General features: G+C 42.1%; 1 protein-coding gene across 1 annotated transcript in view; it reads right to left on the reverse strand.

The window, feature by feature from the left end:
• Positions 1-1737: 1737 nt before the first annotated feature.
• Positions 1738-19094, reverse strand: part of LOC147035435 (tyrosine-protein kinase HCK-like) — a 54111-nt gene continuing 36754 nt past the window's right edge. Inside the window, exons 9-13 of the mRNA XM_085898272.1 lie at positions 14502-14681; positions 11624-11700; positions 5127-5280; positions 4873-5004; positions 1738-3494 (exon numbers count right to left, since the gene is read on the reverse strand). Coding sequence (XP_085754398.1) covers positions 3292-3494; positions 4873-5004; positions 5127-5280; positions 11624-11700; positions 14502-14681 — 746 coding nt within the window. The 3' untranslated portion in view covers positions 1738-3291. The remainder of the gene's footprint in view (positions 3495-4872; positions 5005-5126; positions 5281-11623; positions 11701-14501; positions 14682-19094) is intronic.

Raw genomic sequence — 19094 nt, forward strand, 5'->3', positions numbered from 1 at the left:
TAAAGACCGGATGAGGAACCATTTCAATAAATACAATCTAATTAAAGGGAGTCAGCATGGGTTTACCAAAGGTAGTTCCTGTTTAACAAATATTTTAGAGTTCTATGAGGCAGTGTCTGATTTGGCGGATGAGGGAAAGGCAGTGGACATAGTATATCGAGACTTTAAGAAGGTATTTGATAAAGTACCACATTGGAGGTTGTTAGCCAAAGTGAAGGCTTGTGGAGTGGCTGGTCAGGTCGCTAATTGGATTGCAACCTGGCTTAATAATAGGAAGCAAAGAGTGGTTCTGAGTGGGAGGTTGTCTTGCTGGGAAGATGTAAGTAGCGGAGTACCTCAGGGATCAGTACTCGGACCATTACTATTCAATATTTACATCAACGATTTGGAGAGTGGGGTGAAGAGTAAGCTTTCCAAATTTGCGGATGATACAAAGCTTGGATGTAAGGTGGATAGCAGAGGGGGTGGTGATCAGATACAGGAAAGTATTGATACTTGCATAGATTGGGCAAAAGATTGGCAGATGGAATTTAACCTGAGCAAGTGTAAGGTGTTGTGCATGGGAAAGAACAAGGAAAATAGAGATTACAGGAAGCAAGGGGTAATTTTGGAGCGTGTCACACAAGAGAAGGATCTGGGGGTGGTAATGGATATGGGAGGTAAGCAGGCAGCACAATGCCAAGCAGCTCAAGGTAAAGCAAATAGGGTTTTGGGTTGCATTCGGAGGGGAATCAATTATAAATCAAAAGAGGTGGTGTTAACATTGTTCAGGAATTTAGTGAGGGCAACATCTAAAATATTGTGTGCAGTTTTGGTCACCACAGTTCCGGAAGGACATAGATGCATAGAGAAGGTTCAGCGTAGGGCGATGAGATTGATTCCGGGCCTAGCTTGACTCAACTATGAACGGTTGAAGGAGATAGGGCTTTATTCACTAAAAAGGAGGTAGTTGCGAGAAGATATGATACAGATGTTTAAGATAATGAAAGGTGTAGATAAAATAAGTGCAGATTAATTATTCAACAGAGTAGACAGTGATAGGACCAGGGGCCATAGCCTGAGTAAAGAAGAGGAGAGTTAAGATGGTTGTAAGGCAGGGGACTTTTACTCAGAGAGTAGTTATATTAATGCATGGAATGGTCTCCCTGGAAGGGTAGTGGCAGCAGAAAAAGTAGGTAAGTTTAAATTAGAATTAGACAGGTACCTGGAAGTTATGGAGATAGAGTGGTATGGGGATGTTGACAGGACTTTTAGGTAGTTTGAGTATTGATGGGTGATTGTGTATGGAGTGCTCTTGGTGGGGGTCTTATTAAGGGGGGTTGTGTGGTTGATGTGTGTTTTTAACCAAGCCCATGCCCCCTCTCCGAGAGGAAGAAAATAAAAATTAAAAATAAATAAATTACAACAAAAAAATATATATATATACAAAAAAAAATTTTCTTTCATTAATTAAAATTATCTTGGGTTGGTGCGGTGTTTGCACAGGCACGATGGGCTGAATGGCCTCCACAAAAAAAAAATATATATATATATATATATATATATATATAAATAAATATATATATATATATATATATATATATATATATATATATATAAATAAATATATATATATATATATATATATATATATATATATATATATCAACCATCGATAAACATCACTTTGTTCCACAAGTTAAACACTTTCCATTCTTTTTACCAAGTAGGTTTGAGTCAAAGATATGCAAAACAATGTTTTGTACTTGGGAAAAGTATTTTTATTCTTCTGAACTACTGGAAAATATAAATAATTATATGGAAAAAGAAAACTTTGAAACCATTTTTGAATTGAAGAAAAAGAGTACTTGTTAATAACGTGCAAGTGCGATAACGTGTCAATCTCTTACACATCACCAGGTAACGTAACAGCGTTCCACCCCGATACCTGTCCCCGACTTTAATACCTCTTAGATTCCTTTAAATGGAATTCCACCAAAAAAAAAATTGAGCAAAACACAATTTGCTTCTCCAAGTAAGTTCGTACCGGATAATCGAAAAATGAGCAGGACGAAGGATTAATACCTGAAATGTAAGCTTCTCATCGCTTCCCAGTGTGGTTGGCATACATTGTTCAACGTCCTGTTCATTTCATGCACTGTTACAATCAATGAGGCCGGAAAATCAATCAGGCTAGCAAATCGATCACATTGGCGAATCTACGACAACAACTCATCGATCAGGCTGAATAATAATCAACCAAATCAGTCAATTGAACAGGCCGGCTAATCAAACAAACCAGTTAATCAATGGGGCCTGATAATTATCCATGAGACTGGCTAATTGATCAAAGCAGTTGATGATCAGGCTGGCTAATCACCAAAGCCGGCGAAACTATCAGGGTGAGTGACTGACGAATCAATCAAACTAGTTAATCAATGAGGCAGCGAATCAATGAAGCCAGTTCATCAATGAAACTGGCTAATCAATCAGGATGTTTAATCGCTGAGGGCAGTTATTCCGATCAGGCTGGTTAATCATCCAGGGTAGTTATTCCGGTCAGGCTGGTTAATCGTCCAGGGTAGTTAATCCGATCAGGCTGGTTAATCGATGAGGCCGGTTAATCAATCAGGCTGGTTAATCACTGAGGGCTGTCAATCGATGAGGCCGGTTAAGAGGCGATGGTCCAGCTTGGAGAATAACGAGGATATCACGACACGTACAAACCTCGTAAGGCGTGAGGTTCAAATGTACGCCTCGATATCCAGGCAGTGCGATCGGACCGGGCGATCACAATCGCACTGTAATGACATCACAATGGGGGTGCTACTGGATGATGACATAAAGGACTTTCAGTCCTGGTCAATGGCACGTGATCTGTCGTGCACTGTCGACAATTTATTGGGGTCGAGTTTGACAGTTTCGATGCGCCTTTTGCATTTCTGATGAATTATTCTTTTTTCCAATTAGGCACCGAGCAATTATGTTGAAGGTTTCTCTTTTGCTAGTTTTAGAATAATTAGATGCAATTGCAAGTGAGCATTTGAATGCACAGCTGATTGTACATGTATGTGCACAGATTACAGTTCACCTGAAGTACTTGTGTGACACAGATCTACAGATTTTAAAGTTCTGCTTTGGATTACTGAAATTCACTGGATTGGCTTCATTCCATCTGAAACGTCACACAATGGTGCTGGCATATGGAATGCAAGTCAAATAATCACATCCTCACCGACCCTCTCCGCACCACAAACGGTCACACAGGACCGTGTAGAGAAACCGCCATGAACCATGCACAGTATCACAGGGTCAAAAGGACGGCTGGTACTGGGCTTCAGTAGCCGTGTAAAAGTCCTCCAACACGTTCTTGAGGTGTTCGAAGGTCGGTCTCGTCTCGGGGTATTCGTGCCAGCATTCTAGCATGAGAGCATAGATGTCCGAAGGTACATTCTCCGGCTGAGGCATGCGGTACCCAAACTCAATTTTCCGTATCAACTCTGGGTGGGTCATCCCTGCAGGCCGAAATGATACAGTCACACACGTTCACCGGACCAAAGCACACCGACCAGTGTACAAAACAACTAGCTTACTCACAAAATGCACCATTACCCGTGGTAATATCTGGAGTAAAACCTGGAAAAAAGATTCATGTTACAAAGGTTTTTATCCCATTAGTGATAGGTCAACCAACAATACTGAAATAGTTTGTTGTGTAACACTCCCAGAGACTAGTCCTTTGGAAGGGGAGCGAGTGAGGGTGAAGGTATGGGGCACTTTAATACAATATAGATACCACACATACTTTCAGCCTGTGCTGCACAGTAAACGTAACATTCTGAGACAAAACAAGGTAAGAATGATCTGAGCATGAGCGGTTCGATTGGGCATCGACAAACTCACAACCATGTCCCTCTTGGAGGTGATATTGCCATAAATCTATGGAAAAACACATTTTAAAGGAAACTCAAAGAAAACGACATGGGAAGGAGAAGTGAAGTCTTCATGTGTATCAGATATGCAGAACTGGTAATACAACAGTGAGTGCTGTATTCATGTTCACACTGCTGTTTCATAGGCAGCAGTCATTCTCCAGCATTACATTGTTCATGAGACAAAAAATAAAAAAAATGTTTTTTAAGCAATCAAGTACAAACAACAAAGCAGACAGGACAATGGTCATGAGGACAGGGTGGGTGATGGACTTGTATTAACAACTTAATTGGCCATGTGCTGTTGGAGGTCCCCATTGACACTCAGTTGGTCACTCAGGTCTCAATTGGTCACCCTGAGAGTGAGAACAGTGTGTGTGTGTGTGAGTGTGTGAGTGTGTGAGTGTGTGTGTGTGTGTGTGTGTGTGTGAGTGTGTGTGTGTGTGTGAGTGTGTGTGTGTGTGTGTGTGTGAGTGTGTGAGTGTGTGAGTGTGTGTGTGTGTGTGAGTGTGTGAGTGTGTGTGTGTGAGTGTGTGTGTGTGAGTGTGTGTGTGTGAGTGTGTGTGTGTGTGTGTGTGTACGTACACACATACGTGCCAGTTGTTGTTGACTGCTATCTCCACACGTGGGTGGGTTTCAGGAGATGGAATGGCAACCTACCAAGGCGCTAGGATCCTGTTTGTGGTATTCCCTCGGGTCCCTTTCCGGGAAACTTAAGGATATATTTTTACTGGTGGTGCCCCTCACACCTTCGAGATAACGAATGTTTCTCTGGCTGGGTGACCGAGCTTTAAGCAATTATTTCCACGTGAAGATATTTTTCCCAAACGAGTCACACTACTACTCCATAATCTTAATACCAAGAGCGACTGCCCCTCGTGGCGCCTCCTTTGTGAGGTTTCCTGCCAAAGCCATGTGACCACAGAAAGATAAGAGACACGACTCAAGAACGGGCATTTACCAGGGTAAGGAATCCTGCCGAAGGTGAATATCTCCGAAATCAGAACTCCAAAAGACCAAACATCCGACTTCACTGTGAAGCTGCTGAAGTTGATAGCTTCAGGTGCAGTCCATCTTACAGGAAACTTGGCTCCTGTGCACATAAGTCACAACTCTGAAGTGAGCCATTGCGGTGTGCTTTTATTCTGATTTTACCAACAGTGTCTCCATTGTGTACAACCGCTAAAACGGACATCTTAAGGGACAATTCCTGACCTTCCTGTGCCTTGTACTCATTGTCGTTGATGACTCTTGCCAGCCCAAAGTCGGCGATCTTGCACATGATCTGGTCATTCACGAGGATGTTGGCCGCACGGAGGTCGCGATGCACAAACTTCTTCTTCTCCAGAAACTCCATGCCCTCAGCCACCTGCTCAACATGATACCACAAAGGTGATCACCAATCGACGAAGCACGAATGCAAACAATGCAATGCAAACTCAAATAAACCCGACAAAATACAACAGTAGGAGTTCCAATGTCATGCTTCTTCCCTTTCGGCCTCTATTTCAAAGTGACCGCGACCTAACTTTGTTGAATTAAAGTAAAGTTACCAAAGCGAATTTCGCACGATGACGCTTTGTTCACAAACGGCCACCTCTTCTCTCGGTCTCGTCGACTTGCAGGTCTTGCCATATTTTTGGGCTTCCTCAACAGAACTAGTGTCCCAGATATTTCATCTTCATTTGCTATTTATTACTGTGTCATATTTGCTCTTTCATCCTTTTCTTTATTTTGACTCGGTAGTTGGGCTAATACCTCAAATATGACCTCACACGTCACACATTAACGTCACCCGCTCCCCCAACTGCCCCCTTTCAGGTTTCTGCAGAGCGCACATAGTCATCCACTTCTGATGAAACTCCCAAAATAAATTCAGGCTCACTATTCACGTCCACACATTTGTCCCTCTTTTTCTCTTACCTGTGGAACTAACTTCCTCAGTTGGTTCATTCCCATTATTTCCTCCAAGGCTTTAAGATGGCTCTTCACAAGCACCTCAGATCTCACCCCCACCCCCCGCCCCCGCCCACAATGAACCCTCATGATATTTTATCTTTTCTACCTTTGTAAAGCATCTCCAAGCCCACCTCTTACTTTCCAAGTTATTGCGTCCCCCCCCCCCTCCCAACCCAACCTCCTCTCCCTCATCTTCATTTTAATGTTGTTTCCATTTCTGTTTCATCCAGTTTTCCCTTCCACTTCCTATTGTGTTAGAGTTTGTATCCAGCTTGTTTCCCATCATGTCCTCCCCCCCTCCCTTTGTTCTCATTGTTTCCTTTGGCAATTCTTCCACCAAGTATCCCTCTATCTTGTTGTTGATGTGTTTCTCCACCTCCAACTGTGCTCTTATTGCTTCCTCAGCCACCAAAGGTGGATAGGCACTGTCCGTCCATCTGTAAGCAGGATATCACAAAAAGTTGTGTATGGATTCAAACGAAATTTGGTGGTCAGGTTGGGGGTGAAAAGACAAATTGATGAGATTTGGGGTGAAGATCTGGATCTGGATACAAGAATTTTCGGCTTCTTATAAAAGCTTTGCGATCCATTTCATGTCGCCATCCTTATCTCACACACATGATATACTTTCTGGTGTCCCGAACACCGGCATTTTCTGGGGTTTCTGTGCATGCACACTGAGCATTCTGGCGTGGAATGTCATTTTAAAAGTCATGTATTATGAGATGGGACCAAAGACAAAATTCAGCATGATAATTAAAAATGTTATGAACAGATTATGACAAAAATTTGTTTGTGGGTGTCTGTCTGTCTGTCAGCAGAATATCTCATAAAAGTTATAGACGAATTTGGACGAAACTGGTGGACAGGTTGGGTGTGTAACAAGGACAAATTGATTAGATTTTGGTGAAGATCCGGATCCGGATCCTGCAATTTTTAAGTGATTCTTCAAAATTGAGAGATGGGGCCAAACACGATATACCGTGTAGCATGATACCTCAAAAAAAATGTGGCCAGGTGATGACAAAACTGTGGATAGGTTGGTTAGCTAACAAGCCGATTAGATTTTGGTTCAGGTTCAGATCCAGATCCAGATCCGGCCTATCAGTGGGATACAAAACATAAAATGTTCAGCCTGGCGGACGTATGTGCTCTACGAATTACCGTTCTAGTTTTGTTATGTTCTGTTCCGTATGCTCCAAAGTCTCCTCTACTGTTATTTGAAACCCCCTTCATTCTCCGTCATTTCCTCTTTCCCAAGCCTCATCAGCATTTAAAATCACCACAAATAACCTGTTGCATTCCGCTCACTCAAGTCCTTTATTTTCTCATTTATGCCATCTTTAATTACTTCCCACTAATCCTACTGCCACACCACCGCTCCCTCTAAGCCGATGATTAAAGAGATCCAAAAACAAAGAAAAGACACCAACCCCTCCCTCCCCCCAAAAAAACCCAATAATTACCGAACGTAAAAAAGCAAAAACATAACAATAACAACAACAAAGGTGCAAAGGAAAATAAATAAATAATTAAAACAGCTATAGATAGTACAGTTATAAAGTTATCTCGTTCTGTCGAGTCATGTCCGACTTCTGGTGGACATTCATGATCAAATGTCTCCAAACATACCGATCCTGGACTGCTACAAAAAGCTCTGACAAAGTTTGGTTTAAGCCTTTACCCCATCAATGTAACGCATACAAGGTCTGCCTCTTCCGTCAATCCCCAGCAAGGTTGATGTCTCCAGATTTTCGTTTTCTGCATGCGTGTGTCCCAAGCATGACCGTTTCAGTTTCACCATCATCGCTTCTAATGTACAGGGTTATTCGTGCAGTCCATGGAATTTTCAACATTAGTCTCCAACATCACATTTCAAAACTGTCAATCTTCTTTTTCCTTTCTTTCTTCTTCTTGGTGATGACTCACATCCTCACAGGAATTGATGAGGGCAAGGAGGATACTGAGGGACTTGAGGGATAAAGAGGATCATACTGCGGGAATTGAGGGGATGAGGATACTGAAGGACTGAGGAATAAAGAGGATCCTGAGGGACTGATGGATAAAGATGATCCTGAGAAACTGATAGATAAAGATGATCCTGAGGAACTGATGGATAAGGAGGATCCTGAGGAATTGATGGATCAGGAGGATAACAATTAATTGAGGGATAATGAGTGTCACGAGGAATTGATGAACAATGAGGTTCACGATTAATTGAGGGATAATGAGGATCACGAGGAATTGATGGATAAGGAGGATCGCAATGAATTGATGGATAAGGAGGATCGCAATGAATTGATGGATAAGGAGGATCGCAATGAATTGATGGATAAGGAGGATCGCAATGAATTGATGGATAAGGAGGATCGCAATGAATTGATGGATAAGGAGGATCGCAATGAATTGATGGATAAGGAGGATCGCAATGAATTGATGGATAAGGAGGATCGCAATGAATAGATGGATAAGGAGGATCGCAATGAATTGATGGATAAGGAGGATCGCAATGAATTGATGGATAAGGAGGATCGCAATGAATTGATGGATAAGGAGGATCGCAATGAATTGATGGATAAGGAGGATCGCAATGAATTGATGGATAAGGAGGATCGCAATGAATTGATTGATAAGGAGGATCGCAATGAATTGATGGATAAGGAGGATCACAATGAATTGATGGATAAGGAGGATCACAATGAATTGATGGATAAGGAGGATCACAATGAATTGATGGATAATGAGGGTCACGAGGAAATGATGGATAATGACGATCACAAGGAATTGATGGATAATGAGGCTCACAAGAAATTGATGGATAATGAGGATCACCAGGAATTTATGGCCAATGAGGATCACGAGGAATTGATGGATAATGAGGATCACGAGGAATTGATGGATAATGAGGATCACCAGGAATTTTTGGCCAATGAGGATCACGAGGAATTGATGGATAATGAGGATCACGAGGAATTGAGGGATAATGAGGATCACGAGAAATTGAGGGATAATGAGGAACTGATGGATAATGATGATCAAGAGGAATTGATGGATAATGAGTATCACAAAGAATTGATGGATAATGAAGATCACGAGAAATTGAGGGATAATGAGGAACTGATGGATAATGACGATCAAGAGGAATTGATGGATAATGAGGATCACAAAGAATTGAGGGATAATGAGGATCACAAAGAATTGAGGGATAATGAGGATCACGAGGAATTGATGGATAATGAAGATCATGAGGAAGTGATGGATAATGAAGATCACGAGAAATTGAGGGATAATGAAGAACTGATGGATAATGACGATCAAGAGGAATTGATGGATAATGAGGATCACAAAGAATTGAGGGATAATGAGGATCACAAAGAATTGAGGGATAATGAGGATCACGAGGAATTGATGGATAATGAAGATCACGAGGAATTGAGGGATAATGAGGATCACGAGGAAATGATGGACAATGAAGATCACGAGGAATTGAGGGATAATGAGGATCAACGAGGAAATGATGGATAATGAAGATCTCGAGGAATTGAGGGATAATGAGGATCATGAGGATTTTGATGCATGGTGAGGATTGCGAGGAATTAGAGACAAGGAGGATCACCAGCAATTGAGGGGTGACGAGGATCGCGAATAGTTTATGGATGAGGAGTTAAGGCGATACTTTGGCAGCAGTTAAAGCATGACAAGGCCGTGTGTGAAAGAACATTGTTGTGCGAAAGAATCCACATGCAGCCATTGATTTCCATTCAAAATGGACCTTTGACCTGAGCCACAGGGCTATACGATGTCGTTTCTCGTTCAGGCAAAAAACATGGCAACAAATTTGAGATCTTTATGGCCACACACTGAACAAAAACGATGTTAGGCATTTCACTTCCATGAACCATCTAAAAATATCACCATGGGATAACCATGGGGTACACCAGTGACATCACCGACAACACCACAGTGATGTCATTGTGCAGTGAATCAGGATGATGTCACCACAAACGTGCATTTGGGCCTGTGCCACACATTAAAAAATAAAATAAAATAAAATACTACATTTGTGGGTGGAAAATACAAGGAAATAAAAAAAATACATGGAAAATACAATAAGTCTTCCCTCTTGCATTTCAATGGCAAATCGACAGCACAGGATTTCAAGCAAAGGTTGTTTTTTTTTTCATAGAAACAAAAACTGCATCAAAAACAACAACCAAATCTCACTGGTACGTAGTCATTCACAGGTGTGCACCACCTGGCTGTTGGTAGAACACCACAGAATCATTAACATCAACAAACTCATGCCAGAACATGGGACACCAGACTTAATGTCCATTGGAAGGAAGAAGTGCACCGTGATGCAACACCCGCCCTGGTAACCACCAATCGGGAGAGTTTTATAGTCAGGTGGGGAATCAAACCCAGACTTGGCAGCTCACAGGTAAGTGTGTTACCTGCACACCATCTTGTCAACTCACTTGTATGTATTCGAACAGCAATTGAGTGCAATAATAAATAAATAATTCACGACCCGATGCACGACACTGTTAATTATGGACCATCTATTCATTATATTCAAAAATTTGGCAGAAACTTCACAAAGTACAAAATGAAATTTGGTAGAAAAGTTGGGAGTGTGACGAGGATGAATACCTTCGACTTTGGTCAAGATCTGGATACAGATACAGACAATAAAAATAGTTTAATTTATTGAAGTGATTATTCAACTTTGAGAAATCGGGCCAAAAATGATACAGAGGCCAATATTTCAAAAAGTTGTGGATGAATGCCAAAACTTGGTGGATGAATTGGATGGAAGACAAGAAGAAGCCGATTCGATTTTGGTTCAGGACCCGATGCAGATCCGGCCTATCGATGGGGTACAAACCAAGCTGCTCAACCTGCTGAGGGTATGCACTCTACCGAGTGTCGTTCTAGTTCGTATTGCAATCGGTGGTGTGTTCAGGGAAAAAAAAGAAAAAAAGAGGGCATTGGGTGGGGTATCGTCACTGATAAATTAATTTTGGTGCATTTATAAATGTGAAATATTTGCATTCATAGCATAACACTAAGTGTGACCTAAAAGGATCAAATGCAAGAGAGCCACACGTTACATGAACATGCGGAACCCATAAAAGGTATCTGTGCTTCCCTTGAATGTCCGTTCAAATGTCTCTGCCGCAAGCAAGCGATTCATGGAGAATACAAACGAGCAGTGGAGAGCGTGCACAGTTCGACCGCTTGCATCCTTATCAGCAATCAGACGACAATATGACCGAGGCTACTACACACGTGTGGTCAATTTACGACCCACACCATCCTGTTGTGCCCTTGTTCAAGGGAAAGCAAGTTTTTGTCTTTTTGTGCAGAGTCCTCCGGTCCATCTTGAGGTCACAAATTCCTATACGAGGTCATATGAGGTTACAATGAAATGCAGTGACAAAATCCCAAGGTCACTGTGCTGGATGTCATGACAGAAAGGTTTTGATTCTCAAACATAAAAGGATGCCATATACGAGCATCCCAAAAGAAAATGCTTTTAAGATATCGTACAAATCTGCAGCGCAAGCATAAAATTATATCCAATACGTTAACTTTGAACACTGGACACAAATGGAAATTCAAGTTAATCATGGATGCTTTAACTAATCACAGTTAGGAACCCCAAAACACAGGCAATCCCGTTAATTTCTGACAGAATTGTCTGTCACCTGTAAGGTTTGAAATGTATTTGATGAGCCTCGACGTCTCACCTGTGCAGACATGTCAATGAACTTGTTTAGCTGAAGGCAGCTTCCTTCCGTACTCCTCAAAAAATCCAGGAGGCTGCCTGTAATAAGATCACAACACGTGGCAGTTCAATGAGGAGTCTTCAGAGGCGTCAAACTCAAACACAAGTCTCACGAATCATGGCGACCCTAAACAACCAGATTAGACACCTGATGTGGCTAATCGGATTGTAAAGTCTTTTCCACAATTACCAGGCTTAATGAAGAGCCATGAAATTGATCCATCCATCCATCCATTCATTGGGACCAGACGCTGTGCAGAGCGTTGGTGCTGCTTAAGCAGTCTCCTTGGCTACTGGACACAATCCTGAATGGGTCATCACTCCGACGCAGGATACCAGCAAGCTGGTACTCATTTTGCCGACCTCAGAAGGATGACAGGCTGAGTCAACCCCACCTGGTATTAATTCAACAGCCAAGTGGGATTTCAACTCAGGATCCTAGGATCCCAAGCCCACCACTCTCGCCATTATGAAATTGACACAGTGAATGAAATGGATTACAATTGCGAATAATCCAGAAATAAAAAGTGGGAAAATACCAAGGCCGAAATAAAACCGAGAATCTGAGGAAAATGGACATCACACCAGCGACAGAGCAAACGGAGAGGGAAGGAGAGGGGGAGAGAGAAGAACATATACCAGGAATTAGAAACTAGCTGCAATACAAAGCTGTCCAAGGGTTCGTTGAAAGTCCTCACAGCAAATAAGGGACACAGAATACCTTGAAATGTTCAAAAGTTGAAATGAGGTTAAGCATCACAAATTGGTCAACAAAGGACAACTCCAAAAGGATAGCGAGGGGGTCACGTCTAACGGGGACCGCGCATCGAACAGGGAGACCACTATGAACAGGAAAGCGAGGAAATACAAGTCAAACAACATAACAAGTTTGATATTCAGATTACCAACATGTTTGTGGTCCAGTAACACGAGGGATATTGGTTGTCAAATCTGGCCTTCCTCTGAATTTGATAAGTGTTCGAATTTCGATGTTCATTTTCACCAAATCCTGGTCTCTGTTATTACAATTCCCATCCGGCAAATACGATGAGAGCTTATGTTGTTTGGAGGGTGCCACTCAAAAAAAAAATATGTTCATGCTTGCCATACACAGAGCACAAGTGGGTTTGTGACTGAAGCACCACAAGTAAGATGATGTAATCTCCGCAGCCTGGAAGCAAAAGCAGCAATTTACAGGAACTTTGTTGCAATGACCGAGTTTGGTTCGTTTGCACTTTGTCCAACTCCAAACTTCATCAAAGTTTTTGCAGAATCGATAATATTGATATGCCATGACAGCAGAGTGGAAATGACTGCCTCTGGATGTTTACGGTACCACCACAAAGGCATAGCCAAACGGGACAGGAACTTAAAATGTAGGAATAGGCCATTAGGGCCCATCAAAGCCTGCACATTGTTTGCCAACATATGGTTCTTTGTCCATGCGCTATCCTTTCAAATGATGAGCATCAAGCAAGGAAGCAGCACATACCATTTCTAAGTGTTTGCTTTCGAACTGCCGATTTCTTAGACTCAAACCGGACGCTCCAAAGATTACGGAACCGAGTCTGATTAAACTCCGAGAGCATCGCAAAAATAATCAATTCCAATGCCCCTGCCCTGGAAGCTGGAAAAAGAGTAACAGTTGAACTAAAATTTAAAAGGAGTACTACACTTTATTGAAGCTAGTGTTGGTGGACAATTCAACCGATAGGTTCATTCGAGTGAAATACGTCACAGAGAGAGGGACAGACAGATAGAAACAGACAGACACAAAACTCTTGAGGTCTCTCTCATGAACAGGTAGTCAGGCTACAAGGTTTTGTTCGACTGGGTTTACCCACGATGATGCTCGTGCTTTCAAAAACGCTTTTGGGCCTCATCATCAGCCATGACCTTTCAAAGGGCAGCCCATATTTCCAAGATGGCCTCCAAAGCCAGCTGCTGACTGGGCATCCTGAATCATGCAAGGTATTTCCTTGGCCAACGTTAACTTTTGCCAACCCATGAAGCCTTCATTCGCAGCTTGATGACTTACTGGGCTGGTGCCCCTGCCTCACACCTTGGCCTTTCTTGATGCTGTGGAAAGCAAGGCCGACAAAATCATTGGGATCTCCTATGATGAAAGTCTCGAAGCCTGCTACTTTCACATCGCAGACAGGTTGGTGGCCGCTGTGTTCCATCACCCCCTTTTTGGTCTTGCACCCTCTGCCCTCTTTTGGCTCTGTCACTCCCAGATTTGTGCAGATCTGCCAGTAACCCTCTTCTTGTTGAACTCCCAAAATCCAGGCTCACTGCTCATGTACGCATATTTGTCCCACTTTTCTCTGGCCTGTGAAACCAACTTCCTGTTAGTTCAGTCACATTCTTCCCCTCCAGGGTTTCAAGACAGCTGTTCAGCACTACATGAAGTCATCCCTCCTTATCCCTTTTTTTTGTTAGTTGATTTGTTCATTTTCATTTGATCCCCACTTTCCCCTTCCTCTTCTTGCTGTGTTTCATTCAACTTGTGTGGAGCTTGTTCACTCCCATGCATCCTCCCTCCCCCTCCCCTCCATCTTACTCTCACGTCCACTCCGCTGTTGGTGTTATCCCCCTTTCCATTGTGTTCCCTTCCATTCTAGCTCTTCCACGAGCCCCGATCAGGTATTTCTTTTTTTTTAAACAAACAAAAACAAAAACGCGACCTTTGTTTACTCAGCTTTCTGCGACAAATTGCCATTGTGTACCACAACATTGAGACTACCATGCTAATGTTTAAATTTTTGGCCATGCACAACATATCAATTTGATGAAATAAGAATGGGATGAATAGCAAGGTAAGGGACTATGAACCTCACCATTTTCCATGTACTCAGTGATGATGCAGATGGGCTCACTGCTCACCACCGCAAACAGGCGCACCAGCCGTGGGTGCTGCAACGTCTTCATGATGTTTGCTTCGGATAGGAAGGCCTCGGAGGACATTGTGCCGGGTTTCATGGTCTTCACAGCCACCTTAGTCCGGTTGTTGTGAATTGCTGGTGATGACAAATGGAATATAATGTTGGTTCGGTTACTTTCTGCACTTCCTCAATATTCATTTGGCTCCAATTTGAATAAATTGTTTATTTGTTGGTCTAAACACCATTATCATCAACTTTCAAAGAAATTGCTCCATCTTCCTTCTTTTCACCAATGTTTGGTTATTTTGTGCATCCATGTACGAGTTTTTTTTTCTTCCATATCACAGTAATTTCCACAATTCCTGCACAGCACACAGATTTAACATCCTTTCTGGGAATCTCATCCAAATCTACATTTAAACAAGGAGCTCAGAACTTTTAATTATGTTTAAAGCGCCAAAATGTATGATCACATGGACTGACGGAACCATCCCCCGACATTACAACAATGCGTTGCCGGGTTTAGGGAGTGGCTTTCCTCCCAAATCACCGAATTAGTAACGCCATGACTGAAAAACCTATTTTTGTCAATATCTCCAAAACTATGCATGATAACATGACAAGTATGGTGTCTGCACCCATGTTTTCATGGTCAGTGGTTATAATGACAACAAATTTACTTTGCTCCAACGAATGTAAAGGCATCTAAAACTGCAGTACAGGAAAATGAATGGGGCAGAGGGAGTCAGGGATGTCTTTGGACGAATGTTCGCTGTTACAGCCAAGACAAGTGATGCACTTAACCTACACCATATTCCGAGCTACCCCATCACTGAGGTGCTTCTTACGCTCGCCCATAACTGTTGACCCATTTTGCTTTCGACTCACCTTAAAATGAACGAGGAAGCTCTCACAAAAACAATTGAAAACAGACAGGAAGTTGTTCTCGTGGACATCAATCTCCCCTAAATCACAACCACAGTGACTGATGGTGGCATCCTTCTCCGTGTAACCGTGCTGCAGCATAGCAAGTCCACATACGCAACCAAGGTTAGGGATCTTTTGGCGAAGGTTTGTTTGAGTCGTGGAGAGCAAATCCATTTTGTTCTCGACAAGTCACAGTCACCATCCATCAAAGATGATGATCGATGATCTACTGCAAATAGAGGAATCAAATCACCTCCAATGTCAACACGAAGAGACCGATTACCCTCATTGCTTTTCACGCAAACAGCATTTCCACTGGTAACATTCTGGTAAGGTCCACTGAGAAGGATGTCCATGTTCTGCTTGGGCTTTCTGGAATGTCAGAAGGGATCAGCATCATCATGGACGATGGATCTGACAACCACCAAAGGAACATCGGTGTCTCCAAGCTAGCTGCCATTCTTGAGAAGAAACAGCCTGGTATCACTGAAGCAATAATTGGCTTTCATGCCCTAAATGGTTGTGACTTCACATCGTGTTTCTTCAGAAAGGGCAAAGTGAAGTACTTACAGTGGCTGGAGTCAGATGCAGCTCATGTGATGGCATTGCCATCTCTGACATCTGAGGAAGTAGATATTTCAGCTGTTACCTCCTTTTTCTGCTAACTTTATGGCTTCAAAACCTCTGACATAAATGAATCCTGATACAAAGCATACATACACATGAGTGGTGGTAATGAGAAACGGCCTCTCACCAGAATAAGGAAGATAAACTGTGCCTCTCTTCCCCCATGCACCAAAGCACTTGGCAAATATATCAAAAGAGCCCAGCAAGTGGTAAGAATGTGGAACAGGGCTGACAAGACTGATCCAACTGGTGGGGCGAGTCCCACAGACTATGGTTGGGAGTTGACTAAAAACAGCTTTAGACCAGATTGGTACCCAGGAGGTTCAGTCTCAGAGTCCCTCATAGACCCACCTATGGATGACCGGGACAGCGTGGGAGTTACGTCCATGGATGAAGAATCAGACAATGCTTGAAGTGAGGTCAGTGATGAAAGTGATGGAGAAGCCAAGTAATGCAGAGAAGATTCAGAACAGGTAGGCCTACTGTTATAGAATAGCGCTATTTTCCGTCTGAAGGAAAATGGCTCGACAAGTTGCAGAGTTTCAGGGTGAAGTGCACATTTTCTTGCAGTAAACTGTTGCCATTGTGACCATTGACCAAGAAAACATGGGTGTAGACACTGTTTTTGCCATATTATCATGCACAGTTTTGGAGATATTGACCAAAATAGGATTTTCGGTAATGGCGTCACTAGGTGATTTTGGGGGGAAAGCCATGACCCAGACCCGGCAGAGAAGCATTTTCGTGGTGTCAGAGGATGGCCCCATCAATCCATGAGGTCAAATGTTTCGGCACTTTGAACATAATTAAAAGTTCTGGGTTCCTGCTCTAATATTATTGGGTTTTTTTTAAACCATTAACTTCAAACATGCAAACAATCACCATATCTGATAATCTTTGAAAGCACCTCAGAGGACCCAAAGCAGAACACGGATCAATGTGAGTTTCGTGGATTACGAATCAGAAAAGTTTGTGTTTATTCCCCTTGCTGTTTGGTGTTTTTCTTTTATAGATTTCCCAATTGGGAAATTAACCCTGCCAGCAAGGAGTTCATTTAAATCTCCATCAAAAGGAGGAAAGTGATCATGAGGGTGCCATGTGAGGACATGTGGGTGAAAATATGATATTAAAGGGATGGATGGAAGGAATGAGGTGAATGGCACAATCGCACAAAAATACAGACACAATTTGGCGTGCGTGTCCGTCTGTCTATCTGACCGTGATACAATCGGTCGTTACTTATCCCAGAGGGACCAAGAGTCACACGATGGAGGTTGTAAGCGACCTCATTTGCCCTCCCCCCCTTCCCCCAAAGGGGTTTTCCACCTTGGACGAACTTCATGTAAAGATGTATAAATATCTTATCGTGGCATTTCATTGGGCACACTTACAAGAAGTGAAAAACATTATAACCACAAGTTATTCAGTCAATTATATCCAATGGATAATTACCTTTTGTCACCACTGTTGTTTAACAATAAATTTAAAGAAATTTGGAGGAAACACTTGAGGCATTCTATACTTATTGCATCCACCACAGACTAACGGATCCGATCAGTCTCGACTTGTTAGGCCTTTATTTAGGTTGCACGTTCTTTAGCTAATAAAGTCGCTTAAATGAGTCTTCACACATGAATGATGTATCCCAATGCGTGTCCGATTTTTGTAGCCATCAGATTATATGTGGCCGTCATATGGATTGTTTATAACTTGTATCTTGGAGTCTGGTATATTATTTCTCCTGGACATGGCCTTTTTTTTTGGGGGGGGGGGGGGATGTACAAAGTTGAGGCTCGAATGAGAGCCAAATGCTAATGGCTTAAAGTGTAATGTGTGAGATTTCCCCCCCCCCCAACACCCTTATGGCCCAATTGTGACCTTTATTATATGCATAACCCCATGCGTAAATGTCGCCAGCATTGTTTAATACCCGTCTGAGGGAAATGTGGAGTAAGTTGGATGTAAATGTATATTTAAACATGGACGGTGCATCGGTTAAGAGTCACTGGTCCGCACACCTACCGCAATAAAAATTTATTACAACCACAGATTTATCAATTCCACCTGATGAAAATGGCGTAATGATAATGGCATAATAATAATATTGCCACAACAAAAAAAACATTAATAATTCTGATCGGATTAACAATAATAATACTAATAATAATAATACTAATAAGAAAAAGAGCAATCAGAGATTGCAGACCATCGCCATGACTTATTTTGAGTGGTGTATTTTTACAAGTTTTAGGGTTAATCCAATATGGCTGCTAACCATTTGACATACATATATACATAGATACAGTATATATATAATGATATACATGATACCTATATATGATATATGTGTGAACCTTTTGTGTCTCATGGACCTTGGTTAATGTGAAGGCGGTCAGAGGTGTAAAGTTTCGCCTCGATTTGTTCAGCCATTTCAGAGATGATTTTAGAATGTTTTTTTTTTTTTCAACAATATTGCTGCCGAATCACCTGACCGATGACTGAATAATTTTTTTTTTTCTGTGGACCATTTTATCCCGAGATGACCCTCAAAATTTTTCATACCGATCGAATGTGGTGTTCGACATATGCAAAGATGAAGTCATAATGAGGGCACCTATGACGTCAGAAAATAAAAATCAAGCTCATTCCCCATGAAGAGAACTTGCCATGTGCCAAGTTTCAATTTTTTCCTTGGTGTGGTTTCAGAGATACAGAGGTCCAAAGTTTTCCCGTTTTCCAATATAGCTGCCACACCACGTGACCTATGACATCATACGTATCACTAAAACATTCTACATGAGTAGTTGCACCAATGGTGAAAATTTCGTCTCAATCCGACAAGTGATTGTGGAGAAAAACACGAAAGTTCTGTGCGGACAAACAAACAAACGAACCTAAATGCAATACCTTCTCCTTTGGCAAGGGAAATAAAAATAATAATAATAATAATAATAATCTATCTATAATTCCAGCAATCTCTGTCTGTCTGTCTGT

The sequence above is a fragment of the Eptatretus burgeri genome, chromosome 1 (assembly GCF_056783735.1).
Source record: "Eptatretus burgeri isolate ZD-2024b chromosome 1, Ebu_testis_v1, whole genome shotgun sequence".
NCBI lineage: Eukaryota > Metazoa > Chordata > Myxini > Myxiniformes > Myxinidae > Eptatretus > Eptatretus burgeri.